The sequence below is a fragment of the Fundulus heteroclitus genome, chromosome 7 (genome assembly GCF_011125445.2).
Source record: "Fundulus heteroclitus isolate FHET01 chromosome 7, MU-UCD_Fhet_4.1, whole genome shotgun sequence".
Classification (NCBI taxonomy): Eukaryota; Metazoa; Chordata; class Actinopteri; order Cyprinodontiformes; family Fundulidae; genus Fundulus; species Fundulus heteroclitus.
Window position 1 is genome coordinate 10631613 of NC_046367.1, and position 14814 is coordinate 10646426.

The window sequence follows — 14814 nt, forward strand, 5'->3', positions numbered from 1 at the left end:
TTACTGTCTGTTCAGCCTTCAACCAGCCTGTTTAGTCTTTACCAGCCTGTTCATCTCGTGTTCAGCCTGCCATTTCTGTATGTCAATAAACCTTTTAGGTGCAACACCTTGTCCAGCTGAATTATCAGGTTCTCTCTTAATTTCTTAATAGTACTACATTCTTTGTATATTTCTATACTTTATATTCATGATTATTCAATATTTTATTTATCATTTATTCATCCTAATTACATTACTTTAACCCGACCTCCTGCTCAAACTAATTGGTTTCCCCTATGGGTATGACAAAGTTTATCTTATCTACATACTAATAATTATATGATTGTTAAAAATATTTGTGTGCTCATTTACTCCACTTAGGTGATGACTCAGTCAAACAGCTCTCTTTCCACCATCTTCCCTGCTTATGACATTCAAGGCTCGCTAAAAGTCCTCCTCATTACTTTTAAACATTTTTTCACTTCAGGACTTCTCTTAAGGACTAAGAAGTTTTGCTTTTGTCTTACAGAGGTAAAACTATGAGAAAAAAATCTTAGTATTCAAGAAATTCTAAGATTTTTCAAAAATGACACCACTAAGAGCTACTTTCCGTATTAGGATTTTTTGTGAATACAGAGTACAGATTGTTTGCATCACAACAGGCCACCAGGTGCTTCACCTCCATTCTGCAGGCGAGTTTGCTGTTGTCCTTGATGAGACCCACCTCTGGTAAAGTATCCAATCGACTCTGTCAGATGGAAAGCAGGAGGAGTCAGTTAGTCAACAAATGCTTCTTGACATAGTTTAACTTCAGCAGGAGGGGTTGCTGTTAATCACTGAAGATGAAGACTCAGAACAATGTAGACCTCTGCTATCCACATCTCTACAATAACTCCTGCAAAAAGCCTCCGTCTCCTTGGACTGAAGTTGTTCTTGTTCAGATCATACTGTCCTTAATATCTATGATCACTGTGGTTCTCAACTTGCTTGTAATCATCTCAGTTTCCCACTTCAGGTAGAGATTTTATTTTACCTACCTATCTTCTTATTATGCCTGTTAAAATAGTAGTTTGTAATGAATAATTTTGTCCCTGGTAGCATTAGACTTATAACAGATTCTTAAGTAAAAGATTGGTGGTGCGCGTAACCGTCAAAGGCAAAGCTTTCTTAGTTCCTTGGTCGTGGGCTCTCATCGCTTGGGGATTTTAAATCAAATCTTCTGAATGAAAAGGATTTGTCTTCATCAAAACCTGCCGATCAGGAAAACTTTGTGTCTGCAGAGATGCAATGTTTAGAGAAAAAAACATTGATACCTTGTTGGTATAATTGTCTTTTTCTCTTCCATCCAGGCAACTCCACACACCCACTAACATCCTCCTCCTCTCTTTGGCTGTGTCAGATTTGCTTGTCGGTTTCTTAGCAATGCCAGGGGAAATCTACCGAAACGAAAGCTGCTGGTTTCTTGGTGATAATATTTGTTGTATATATAATTACTTGTGCTTTATCATCACTGCTGCCTCAATAGGGGATATGGTGCTCATATCAATTGATCGTTATGTGGCTATTTGTGACCCCCTGCATTATCAAACTAGAGTCACTGAGAGACGAGTCAAAGTCTGTGTCTGTCTGTGTTGGCTCTGTTCGGCTCTCTATGTAATTTTATTTATAAAAGATGATCTGATTCAGGCAGGAATGAATAACTCTTGCTATGGAGAATGTGTGACAGCTTTTGACATCATTGCAGGAACTTTTGATCTTATTCTTACTTTTATTGCTCCAGTTACAAGCATTATAGTCCTGTACACGAGAATATTTGTGGTGGCTATGTCTCAGGCTCGTGCCATGCGCTCTCACATTACAGCCATCAAATTACAGCTTTCAGTTACAACAACAGCAAAGAAATCTGAGCTGAAAGCGGCCAGGACTCTTGGTGTTCTTGTGGTTGTGTTTCTAGTGAGTATCTGCCCATTTTATTGTATCTACCTCACAGGGGTTGAGTTGTTCAGTAGCTTCTCTGTGTTAGCAGTGGATTATCTGTTCTATTTTAACTCTTGTGTAAACCCTGTGATTTATGCCCTGTTGTACCCTTGGTTTAGAAAAACTACTAAGCTTATTGTTACACTACAAATATTGAAGCCTGGCTCCTGTAAAACCGTAATACAGTAACTGAAATAAATGTTTAAAAAATCGAAACAATTTCCAGCATTTAAATACTTGTATTTGTCCGTTTTCACACGTTCCAAACAAGTGTCCTTGTTGTCGAAGCGCAGATATTTCATCATTATATCTTAAAACCGGTTTCAAGGCATTGTGGCTTTGATATGTGAATTCCCAAAGTCTTTGGACCACAAATCCCGCATGGCGCCAACACTCCCCTGTGCTGCCTTCATGAACAGAACTGCAATGAAAGCCATCAGCTCATAAACACTCATTTTCCAGCCCTGCTCTGTTCTGCGACCCTGGTAGACTGTGCAGTCTCTGATGGTCATCAGCATACCAATATCCACCAAACAGAAGATGCTTTGGAGGCGACTTGTAGTTTTACGTCTTTCCGTCAGTCGGCCCTCCTATCTATCTATCTATCTATCTATCTATCTATCTATCTATATATATATATATATATATATATATATATATATATATATATATATATGTATGTATGTATGTGTCATGGTTGAGTTCTGGTTTGACTTTATTTATTGTTAGTTTTCATTGTCATCAGCTATTTTCTGTCATCTTCACTTCACCTCCTCAGTAGTAAGTCACACCTGTTAACAATTTACCTGTCAATTAGCCAGACTCTTGTTCCACCTTTGAAGTGCTCTATTTAAACCTCCCTCTGCCTTCAGTTCAGCACTGGGCCGTCTTCTGCTATCCACCACTCCATGCCAGTCCCGCTGTATGTCTTTGTGTTCTGCTGTTCGTTCCTGGAGAAGCTCTGCTCTGTGCCCTGGTGTCTCCTGAGAACTGCTAACCTGTCAAGCTGCTCTGGTGAAGCTCTGATCTGTGTCCTGGTGTCTCCTGATAACTGCTAACCTGATTAGCCACCCAGAAGAAGTTCTGCCCCAGTCCTGGTGTTGCTATGAGGCCTGCTATCCGAGCAGCACTAGCGAGTGTGGACTCTCTCTCTCTCTCCGGGCTGTTAGCTTCTGCCATCACCTACATCCCTGACCTTATGCAGCCCTGAACCTCCAGTCTTCATCATCCGCCATCCAGCACACTTCCTTTAAATAAAGACTCTTAAACTTTAGTCCCGTGTGCGCTTCCTGAGTTCTTCGGTAAACAAGTCATGACAATATATGTGTATATATGTATGTATATATATACGTGTGTGTGAGAGATTGCGCTGAAGTGACTTGAGTTATATTTGTCCCCTAGTAAATAGAGCAGATGGTCATTATTGTATAAATATTCTTGTTGTCCCTCTGCATCTCTTCTGCCTTAGATTGCCTGCGAGCCTGACCCTCTCTGTCCATGAGTTACCGAGCCTGCCTAACCCCTTGTATCTCTGAACCTGCTTGTTATCGGACCTGGATCCACCTTCTGGATTGCCCCTTTGTACAGCTGTTTTGGATCTCGTTCTCTGGACATCGAACCTGGACCGTCACTGAATCACGCCAGTCAAAGTCCCCAGCAGACCGTCAGCCACTCCCGCAAGCCTTGTCCGCAATTGGACGTCCGCCCCGGACCTTAGCCCATCTCAGAGCCGGTCCCAAGTTCTGAAACCCACTGACAGGGGATTTCCAGCCTGAGAGCTACCTGCGCGCTCCCAGCGCTGCACTTGTTTATCCTCCTAAATAAAATCTGTTGCATTCCACTGACCTGTCTGCATTGAATCTTAGGTCCTATTTCCTGTACGTTACAGCCCCAGGTCGATGTAGAGTGGAAAGGACAGTCCAAAGAAGGATACACCAAATGTAAAACTTGCAGGCCGACATTATGAACCGCAGCGGGTGGCTAGCCAACAGCAGCAACGGTGTCGAGTCGAGAAGACAGGTGGAGAATGAGGTTAGTTAACCTCATTCAGAGACAAAAGCATCGGGATGGCAACAATGTAAGGATGATCAAAGCGAAGGCGAGTGCTTTTCCTATCACTTGAGTGTAAATACACGGCCAAGTGATCCATAAAAACGTTAAAAATAACTTAAAAACAGGTAGCGGAGCGGCTGCAAAACGCGTCAACTTCTACTCAACCGGCCAACCAACTCAAATGGTAAACTAATATGCCTGTTGTCTCGCAATGGTAAAATTCTGGCATAACAGTGGCAAAAACAATTAGACTGGATACACCAGACTTACCCACTAGATTTAATAATATAATACATTTATACTGATTTTCTAAAGCAAAAGAGAATGGACATATCAGAGAGGAACAGAATACAGCAACATTTTAATTAGTTAATATTCATGCAGTGGTCAGGTCAAAATATAAGAGAGCATATGAATTTATATAATGAGGTGAGAGAATTATACTATATTGTACACTGCATGAAAAGTGAGATTTTCGTCCCCGTAAACTACCGCAGATCTCCCTCATTTTCGGCAGTTAACGACAATTTGCAACCCGTGCTTGTCGCCGTTTGTCAGTGCCACAAATTGTCGGAACCGGACTATGACGTATGTGGAGAGCGATCAGCTGTACTAATGGCCCTAATTAGCATATGAATGCAGCGAACCCGCACGGCTGGCCAGGTCTGGCTTGAATAACCTACTCAGTATTGGCTGAAACCACTATTTTCACTATTTTCCCAAGTAAAATCGCTCATGATTGGCAGCAGAACCACACGTGGCCAGGCCAGGCTTGAATGTTCTTACTCGTGATTGGTTGGCATATATATATATATATATATATATATATATATATATATATATATATTCATATTCATATTCATATTATGCTGTATATTCATGTTATCCTACACTACTACACTATTATTAGGCTACCAGGAAATGAACATTTGCCAGGAAGATTTTTATGCAATGAAAGAACTTTATTAAAACAAACACAACTATATACAACGCGAGGATCTGCCCACACATGCGTATCCAAAAACTACAACTCCGTGAACTGTCCGTTTGCCTCCTCTGGGTTGTAGGTAACTGCTGGCAGCATTCTCTCCGAGGCAGGTTCGATGTGCAGACGCCTACTGTGCGTGGCTCTGCACTTCGGCGTCGCCTCTAACCGGGACTGCAGCTTCACACAGAGTTCAGAGAAATCCGGTGTTGTGCGCAATTCTGTTCCCCCGTGAAAATCTGTTTCCCCCGTGTCGGGAGCGCGCTTTGCAGCAGGTTTTCCCGGCGCTTCTAGTTGATTTCTCGGTAAAAGAAGTCCTATAATCATGTCGAGGTTGTAACATTCAGTTTAATCCGCAACTGTTTACAAAATTGTAAAATAAAACAAAACAGCGTAAGAAGACCTCGTTTATTTATTTTTATTTTACAATTTTGTAAACAGCTGCCGATTAAACTGACTGTTACAACCTTGACATGATTATATGAGTTGTTTTACCGAGAAATCAATTAGAAGCGCGGGGAAAATGGCTGCAAAGCGCGTTCCCGACACGGGGGAAACAGATTTTCACGGGGGGACAGAATTGCGCACCACCCTACGAAATGACGGCGGCGGTACAATCCATCCGGAGACTCCGCCAACGACGCCATCTTCTTCGCCAGACATGAGGTCGACGGTGGCGGACTTCCAGAGTTCCACTTACTCATCCGCCTGCACACTCTGCCTCGATTCCAGCAGCTGTAAAAAAAAAAAAAAAAAAAAAAAAAAAAAACAATGAATCAGTACTATGCGATGGGATACACTGCGTATGGACACAACACATCTATCAATGCACCTGAAAAATAGTCACCAAATAAAGTGTTACCCTCTTTCTTCTAGCTCGACTCCGAGCTGAATTCGTGGCAGCTTCAGCTCCTGCGTACCGTCTCATAATACGTCTTACAGGCGGCTGGAAAACAATTAAATGAGAGTGGTATGAATAAAAATCAAACGCAAGTCACAGTAACAAGGAAGGAGAAAACAGTAAAATAAGTCACTTACACACAATGTCGTCTTTATCAACATCGTGTAAATCTGGACTTGCATATATTGCTCAGAGCAAATAGGAGGTCACCGCCTCATTATGAGGCGAGATTAGTCTGTGAAAACAAAATGTACAGTTATGATCGGTATCTATCCGTATCTATTTCCTTTTACCGCAGAATGAAAGCATATTCTTTAAATCTTACCCTTGCTCCGGTTCATAGCGCCTGCAATTTGTCTCCGAGTTGTGAAGACGGCGTCCTGCTTACTGAGAATCACAAAAAATACACTTTAATCAAGCTTGTTCTTGCAAGTTGAAGGCGAGTTGAACGCGAGACGTCATCCAGCCATTGATCACTTACCAGCTGTGGTGGTTTTATTTCATCTTCAGGCTCAGAAGAGGACATGAACACACAGTAGCGGAGCGCTCAGCACGTTTTTTTTCTTCTTCTTCTTCTTCGTCTTCTTCTTCTCTTCTATCATGGCGGATCGCAAGCAACTTTAAGGTGCATACCGCCACCTACTGTTAATGAGTGTGTAGCAACACTGTTTTACATCTATTAAATTCTATTTGTTAATTTTGTATTCTGAAGATAATAAATAATAAACAAATAATGCTTTCCTTAATCTATAAATATCCTTTATATTTCCTTTATTTCCCAATTATCCTTTAAGACACCATTCTTGGCATGTCCTTTTATTCCCAACAAGTTTGTAAAATTGTTGAAGTTACATTTTCATCCATACTACTTTTAATTTTCATCCAATATACTAAACCTAATTTCATTCTTCTGAATTCCAGTGGAGTTTCTCCAGTCTCTACTAAAAGAGTGTTGATAGGTGTTGTTTTCACTGCTCCTGTGCATATACGTAAAGCCCTACTTTGTAATCGATCTATTCTTTGTAATGTTGTTTTAGCTGCTGCTCCATAAATAAAACTGCCATAATGTATTATTGATCTCATGAGAGCCCTATATATGTTTAATAATGATTGTCTATCTGCACCCCAATTATTTCCAGCCACAGCCTTCAGTAAATGTATAACTTCTAACTAAATAACACATTTTACGAAGTGATCAGTCCACAAGTGAAAAACCAGGAGACTTGTTGATGAAACTTCTGGCCATGATGCTTTTGTCATGGTAATCAACCTTCAAGATTTCTGACAATGCCATCACATCATTCTTCTGTGCATCAAGTCTGTGAAATGTGGCTCTGTCTTGTTAAAGGTGAAACCTCCCCCTGCAACACTGATTTGCGTTTGTATAGCTCACAGCATTTTCATTTACATGTTAAATCCTCCCCTAGAATTAGGAGGAGGGGGGTCATGGGGGGACAACTGCCACGTCAATTTCTGACAATTCATGGCAGTTTTCGGTGTTGACTGCAAATTACCGTGAACAGCCGTTAACCTGAACTTCCACGACAATCTACAGTGCCGCATAGTGACGAAAATCACACTTTTCAAGCAGTGTGTTATCAAAGTCTCTCAACATTATTTCTGCTAGGGCTAAAAAGCATTCTTTCACTATTTCAGAATCCATGAATGGCTTTTTTGCCCTTGCCAAAATCCATGAAATCTCAAAATATGCCTCTTTTAAATGCTCTTTTATAGAAGTTGTCCTGTGTTCAAGGTTTTGTTGTTCCTGAAGCGATACGGAAAGCTGTGTTATTTGTCTGTTTCTGAGTTCGCAGCCAAGTGGGTAACTTTTGTTGAATTTTGGATGTGTGATTTGAAATGTTGCTCTAAATTACTTCATTTGAAACACGCACAGCTTAGTTTGCAGATTAAGCACAGTGGATTCTTGCCGTGAAGAACAAATAAAAAAAATAATCCGTCCTTTTGTCCTGAAATTTTCTGTGTTCATCTTACTGTGAATGTGCACCTGCCTCTTGGCCCCCTCTCCCAAAGCATCTTTGTGTTGAATTTCGTCTTTTTGTCGTCTGAATCCTTATCCTCTATATTCCTTACAACACTGGAAGTGGATCTGGTCGAGTTTATACATAAAAGACTGAATGTGTAGGGCTGAATGATATAGAAAAAAGCACAGCGATGAAATAGAAATCCTATTCATCAATATTGATTGATCAATAGAACTCTGGATTCAAACTTAACCCTTTATCCAATCAATGGCATAGTTATGTTTCTGTTTAGTTTAACTTTACACTTTGAAGACTTTTTCTGTTCATTCGTTCACCATTTCAGCGACCAGCAGTTATCCTTCCAGCTCAGTTTGCCTCCAGCCACTACCCCACTCTAGATTATCTCCACCTGTTCCCACTAATTAGTTACTCAGCTCACCTGTTCACCAGCCTAGTTATACCTGCCTCTGCCTACCCTTCTCTGCCAGAACGTCTCACTCACTTCTTCCTGCTCCTCATCGCTCACTTTCTTCTTAGTTCTCCCCGTGTGGTGTGCCTTTGCTTCACCTGCTCATGAGTGCTCTGCCAGCTAGACTCTCCTGCTAAGGTCACCGGTATCTGCACGCTGCAGTTCAGCCTGTTTCCTGCTCTACCGGATCCTGTGTGCCCCGCCAGCTGAATTCTCCTAGTTGAGATTGCCTGAATCTCCATGCTGCTATGTTACCTGTTCCTCCGTGAGTCTCAGCTGCTTGCTTACCCGTTCTGGTGGTTCTCCAGTCCACACAGCCTGCTGGTTCTGTCACTGGCTATAACTCCTGGTTCTCTACTTGTCCTGGTAAACCAGCCCTTTCTACCAGGATTCTCTGCCAAAACTGTAACTGTCTGCCTGCTTCATCTGCCATTATTCACCCCTTCAACAAAAACCTTTGAAACGTAATTCTGTGTCTGGCTGAAAATCGGGTTTACCTGCATTAAAGTGTGACAATCAACATTTTACCAAAACTGGAACTTTTTGAAAATGGAAGACAAAATGGAAGACATGCTCTCTGGACTCTTTGAAGGGGGCGGAGCTTGGTGACGGAGCATTCCTGGGTCTGTGTTTGTGATTTGTTGGGAGGATGTAATGACTATAATATTAACTTACATGGCTATAAATATAAAGTAAGGAAAACTGTCCTTCTGTTGAACCTTTGAGCGGCTCTTTTTTTCTATCAACGATATATTGATCAATGTATATTGTCATCGAATTCTCGTCCAGCCCTAATGTGCAGACTTTGTATCGCATTTTTCTGTGAAACATTGATATATCATTGCCTGCAGCTTCTGCACGAAGCCACCAGCAGCTCTCACTTGATACTTGACACCATGGACAACAAGACCTTTATCTGTGAGGTAGAAAATACCACTCATCCCTTTTATAAAGACATTAGATAGAGAGATTAAAAGAGCAGGTATGCGAGACGTGGGTAGTACTGGCCTAATAACGACTTCACTGAATTGTTGTTCTATTTAAAGCCTACAAGTACACTACTATGATGCAATGATGCAATTCACGCGTGATCTGAGTCCAACTGTGCAGTGGTGCTCTGCTCTAAATAACTCCTAGTGGAATAGGATGCTTGACAGAAAGTGCGGCATGGCTGCACTACAGCACTCCCTTAACACTTCCACTTTCAGTGGAACCCCTGGGTCACTACAACTTGGGTAAATTATCCATTACACTCCGTCAGAAGGAAAACGGGAGGAGTCAGTTACTCAACTGATTCTTCTTAACATAATGGTTTGATATCAGCAAGAGGGGATAGTCTCTACTGATCACTGAAGATGAAGACTCAGGACAGTGCAGACCTCTGCTACCCACATCTCTACAATAACTCCTGCAAAAAACCTTCATCTCCCCGGACTGAAGTTGTTCCTGTTCAGATCACACTAGCCTTAATCTCTATGATCACCGTGGCTCTCAACCTGCTTGTAATCATCTCAGTCTCCCACTTCAGGCAGAATTTTTATTTTACCTTTCTTTGTTGTTTTTTTAAACCATGATTATCAAGCTTTTTATAAGTTCAATGCTTTATGAAGATTTTCTGTCTTGCAAAGTCACTTGTAACATGTTTTAAAGTAAAAGGTTGAATTTCAAACAAAAAAATGTGTAACTACAGATGAGATACATTAGGCAAAGCATTTATTTTTGCACTGTGAATATTGTGATTTTAGAACAAAAAATGTTGTTGCCTTGTTGGTTTAATACCATTTTTTCTTTCCCATCCAGGCAGCTCCACACACCCACTAACATCCTCCTCCTCTCTCTGGCTGTGTCAGATTTGCTCGTGGGGTTCATATCAATGCCAGGGGAAATCTACCAAAATACAAGCTGCTGGTTTCTTGGTGATAGTATCTGTTTTTTATACAATTACATGTGTTTTATCAATACCTCCACCTCAGTAGGCGATATGGTGCTCATATCAATTGATCGTTATGTGGCTATTTGTGACCCTCTGCATTACCAAACTAGAGTCACTAAGAGAAGGGTCAAAGTCTGTGTCTGTCTGTGTTGGTTCTGTTCGGTTGTCTACAACATTTCATATATAAAAGATGATCTGATTCAAGCTGGATGGAATAACTCCTGCTATGGAGAATGTGTGACTGCTGTTGACTTAATTTCAGGAACTTTTGGTCTTGTTTTAAACTTTATTGCCCCTGTTATCATCATCATAGTCCTATACATGAGAGTATTTGTGGTGGCTGTGTCTCAGGCTCGTGCCATGCGCTCTCACATTAGAGCTGTAAAACTGCAGCATTCAGTTACAACAACAGCAACAAAATCTGAGCTGAAAGCAGCCAGGACTCTTGGTGTTCTTGTTGTTCTGTTTCTAATAACTTTCTGCCCAGGTTATTGTGTCTACCTTGCAGGGGTTGAATCATTCAGTGATTCCTCTGTGTTTGCAGTGGATTTTCTGTTCTATTTTAACTCCTGTGTAAACCCTGTGATTTATGCCCTATTCTACCCTTGGTTTAGAAAAACTGTAAAACTCATTGTCACCCTACAAATATTGAAGCCTGGCTCCTGTGAGACCATAATACAGTCAATTAATTAAATATAAAAATATAAATTTTCCCCCCCAAAATAGTATCAAAATATCATTGTAATTTTCAGTGTTCAAAGCCACTTAGATTACCAAATGTTTTGATGTTGTTTTAATGTGTTATGAGTTGTTTTATTTCCCACCTCATCATCTACATTGAGGAAATGATTCTTCTCTTGAGAGAAATCATGCAGTGGTTGATTGTATGTTATCATTTCCCTTTTAACTTGCTTAAACTTGTATCTATTGGGAAATTCTAGCAGAATCATAACTTTCTTAAGCAAAATTTATAGATTTTCTTGGAGAGCAGATAACAGGAATCAGCTTTTTGTTGGCCACCTAAAGTCTTTTCATGTGTCTGCACTGTGTATTCTAGCTTCTGTTATTGTACCAGCTGACATTTGTAATGCTCTTGTTTCTTAAATATTGTTTATTTCCTTGTTTTATAAGATTTTAAATATAATCATTTGGAATTAGTTAATATATATTATATATATAGTTAAATTTTGAGGGATATTAAAATTATAAAATATATTGAATGAAAGCATCTAATAAGTACTTTGTTTTTGAAACATATCATGAATGAAAAGAAGCACCATGAGCAAGAAATGTATAATAGACATCCTAACCTTTAGTGTTAATTCTGAACGTGAGACCATGCCCATATACTGCAATTAATATTAATAATATTCTGTCATTAAAACATTAAATGATTGTAAAATGTATGAATTTAAAGTTGTGTCTCATATTCGTCCATTCAAAAGGACATACAGTGCCTTACCAGTTTTCCACAGTCGTTAATCATATCCAAACTTCATCACATTAAAACTACAAACCACGTGTATTTTATTGGATTTTAATGAGGTAGACCAAAACAAAATTATTTATTAGATCACTGGGAAGCAGAATGAAAATGACACATGGCTTTCAAACCTTACCACAAATAAAAGAGTATGAAAGTAATGTAAGAGTAATGTCATGATTTGGGTTTTGTTATGGTTTATGTTGCTTGATTAATTAGTTCACTCTCCTGCCTTAAGTTCAGTTTCTGTTTTAGGTTTGGTTTCTAAAGCTTGTGTTTTGTTTAGTCTTAGGTTTAGGTTCCGTATCAGTTTTGGAATAGTTTGGGTTTTATTGTGGTTTGATTTTGTTTTATGTTATCAGTTTTTCTGGCTTGCTCCGAACACTTCTCTCACTTCTCTTCTTTCACCTGCCAGCATTGTTTCACCTCTTAGTCACCACCCTGTCACTCCCCTTTTCCAGTCACCATCCTTTTAGCTTCAGTTTACTTCCAGTAACTTCTCTCCGGGTACTCCGGCTTCCTCCCACAGTTCAAAAAAACACGACTGTTAGGTTAATTGGTCTCTCTAAATTCTCCTTAGGTGTGAGTGTGTGCGTGAATGGTTGTTTGTCCTGTCTGTCTCTGTGTTGCCCTGCAACAGACTGGCGACCTGTCCAGGGTGTACCCTGCCTCTCGCCCAGTGAATGCTGGAGATAGGCACCAGCAACCCCATGAGGGATTAAGCGGGTTAGGAAATGGATGGATGGATGGATGGGAAAAAAAGTGTTGCAGCTGTCCCCAGTCTCCCCCAACATTTGAAAAATTTAAAACCAGTAATAAGTAAAGATGTAAAAGCACAAGCACTGTTCACATGATTCCCGTTGTCAATTTCTCAAGATAGAGTGGAAGGCTCTCTGTGAAACAAGTTCTGATAGTTTCAGTGGTGATTGCAGGGTATTCGAAGTAGAGGGAGCAGATAAATTGAATATTGTTTGCCTTTTCAGTCCAAACATGTGGTACAGAAAGATGCAAAATGTCCTTAGAATGTAACACATATCTATCAGTTCTCTCCAAACAAAAGTACACAAATAAGTTGGAACCAAACCACTAACAGTCTTCTTAACCAGGGTCATCCAATATGTATAGAGCCTTACACTCAAAGGCATGCCCACTTTAGCATACAGTTCAAAGTGATTAATGTGGAAGCTACAACCGGTAATAAATCTCAGTGCACAGTGGTAGATAGGAGTCAAAGACTGAAGGCAGCTGGTTAAAGCACACCCTCTGGGGACCACCATAGTCCCATAACCAAATACAGGTAAAACAAAGTAGCTGATATCAAAGTTGTCCAAGCTCTGAGGGAGGAATACCATTTTTTTCTAAAATGGAACCAAAGTTTCACCTTTAATTCAGAAATCAATCTTGTATGTTTTATTTATTTGTTTGGATTTCAAACCAGTGTCAATTTCTCCAAGTGAATCTGCTCTGTATTGAAAGCTTTATGAAGAAATTCAAATGCCTTTGTAAGGCAAGGTGTCATGGTTTGTCGTGTTTGGCCAACATGCAGAACACAGTTGGGAGACAAAAAGCAGTTTAAGGTGTTTTTATTGTAGGCTCGGAGATACACTGAGAAGTAATGCTCAGAGTGAGTGATCAAGATGCCGGGATCGCAAACACTGTGGGAGAAAAAGGAGATAAGTTAACTGAGGCAAGTGCGGGGATTTGTTTATTTATTCATGACTGAACGTTTTATTTCACATACTATTATTAATGTACTGTCATTTTTAACTAAATATTAAAATAATGAAATATGCGTCAGCTCTGATGGCAGCTACACTTTACAAGATTAAAATACAGGAAAAATAAACCAGAATAAAAGCAAGTAGGAATAAAATGTAGAAACAAAATAGAACCTGGAAAAATAGAAACTAAAAGCAAACATTAAAAACAGTTGGACTACAAAGTTAAACTAATGATGTTTCAGTAAAACAGTTTAACTAGAACAGTCGAAGGCAATCCTAAACAAATGTGTTTTTAATCTTGATTTAAAGGAACTCAAGCTTTCTGCACTTTTACAGTTTTCTGGAAGTTTGTTCCAGATAAGCGGAGCATAGGAACTAAATGCTGCTTCTCCTTGTTTAGTTTTGGTTCTAGGTATGCAGAGTAGGCTGGAGCCAGAAGACCTTAGTGGTCTGGAAAGTTGATACACTGATAACAAGTCTGTAATGTATTTAGGTGCTAAGCCATTTAGGGATTTATAAACTAACAGAAGTATTTTAAAGTCTATTCTCTGAGATACAGGGAGCCAGTGTAAGGACTTTAGAACTGGGGTTATGTGCTCTACTTTCTTAGTCTTGGTGAGGACGCGGGCAGCAGCGTTCTGGATCAGCTGCAGCTGTCTGATCCACTTTTTAGGCAGACCTGGGAAAACACCGTTGCAGTAATCAATTCTACTAAATATAAACGCATGGATTAGTTTTTCCAGATCCTGCTGAGACATTAGTCCTTTAATCCTAGAAATGTTCCTCAGGTGATAGAAAGCCCACTTTGTCACTGTCTGTAAATGCTTTTGGAGGTTCAGGTCTGAGTCCATCACTACTCCCAGATTTCGGGCCTGATCAGTGGTTTCTAGCTGAAGCGACTGAAGCTGTGTGCTAACTTTTGATCTCTCCTCTATTGGTCCAAATATTATTACTTCAGTTTTGTTTTTATTCAATTGAAGAACGTTTTGACACATCCAGCAAGATGCGCACCAACAATTTGTCTTCCTTTAAACTCACCCATGTCACCCATAATGTTGTGTGCATTGCAATATTTTGAGCAAAACTGTGCTCTTACCCTGCTAATTGGACCTTCACACTCTGCTCTTATTGGTTCAATGTGCAATTAATGATGATTGGCCACCAGGCTGGTCCAATTTAGCCATGAAACCTCCCACACTAAAATGAGAGGTGTTTCAGTTTCATTGTCCAACCCCTGTATATAGTGTATTTCACTTACTGAATTGAGTTACTGAAATAATTGTCTATATTTTTATTTATTAAGATTTAATTCTAGTGTTTAACTAAGGCAGA

At 40.0% G+C, this 14814-nt stretch overlaps 2 protein-coding genes and 1 long non-coding RNA gene across 3 annotated transcripts; 2 read left to right on the forward strand and 1 right to left on the reverse strand.

Moving 5' to 3' along the window:
• Positions 1-653: 653 nt before the first annotated feature.
• LOC118563808 (trace amine-associated receptor 13c-like) lies at positions 654-2145 on the forward strand. The gene is made up of 2 exons (XM_036139733.1): positions 654-994; positions 1329-2145. The coding sequence occupies exons 1-2, from the start codon at positions 822-824 to the stop codon at positions 2143-2145; spliced, it is 990 nt and encodes a 329-aa protein (XP_035995626.1). The 5' UTR covers positions 654-821.
• A 3741-nt stretch (positions 2146-5886) lies between these two features.
• Positions 5887-6356, reverse strand: LOC118563596. Its single transcript, XR_004931289.1, has 3 exons — positions 6220-6356; positions 6032-6129; positions 5887-5939 (listed from the first exon to the last, which is right to left on the reverse strand). It is a non-coding gene; the product is annotated as an uncharacterized LOC118563596 (long non-coding RNA).
• Positions 6357-10049: 3693 nt separating this feature from the next.
• Positions 10050-11093, forward strand: LOC118563597 (trace amine-associated receptor 7e-like). Its single transcript, XM_036138681.1, has one exon. The coding sequence runs from the start codon at positions 10099-10101 to the stop codon at positions 10969-10971; it is 873 nt and encodes a 290-aa protein (XP_035994574.1). The 5' UTR covers positions 10050-10098; the 3' UTR covers positions 10972-11093.
• Positions 11094-14814: the final 3721 nt, after the last annotated feature.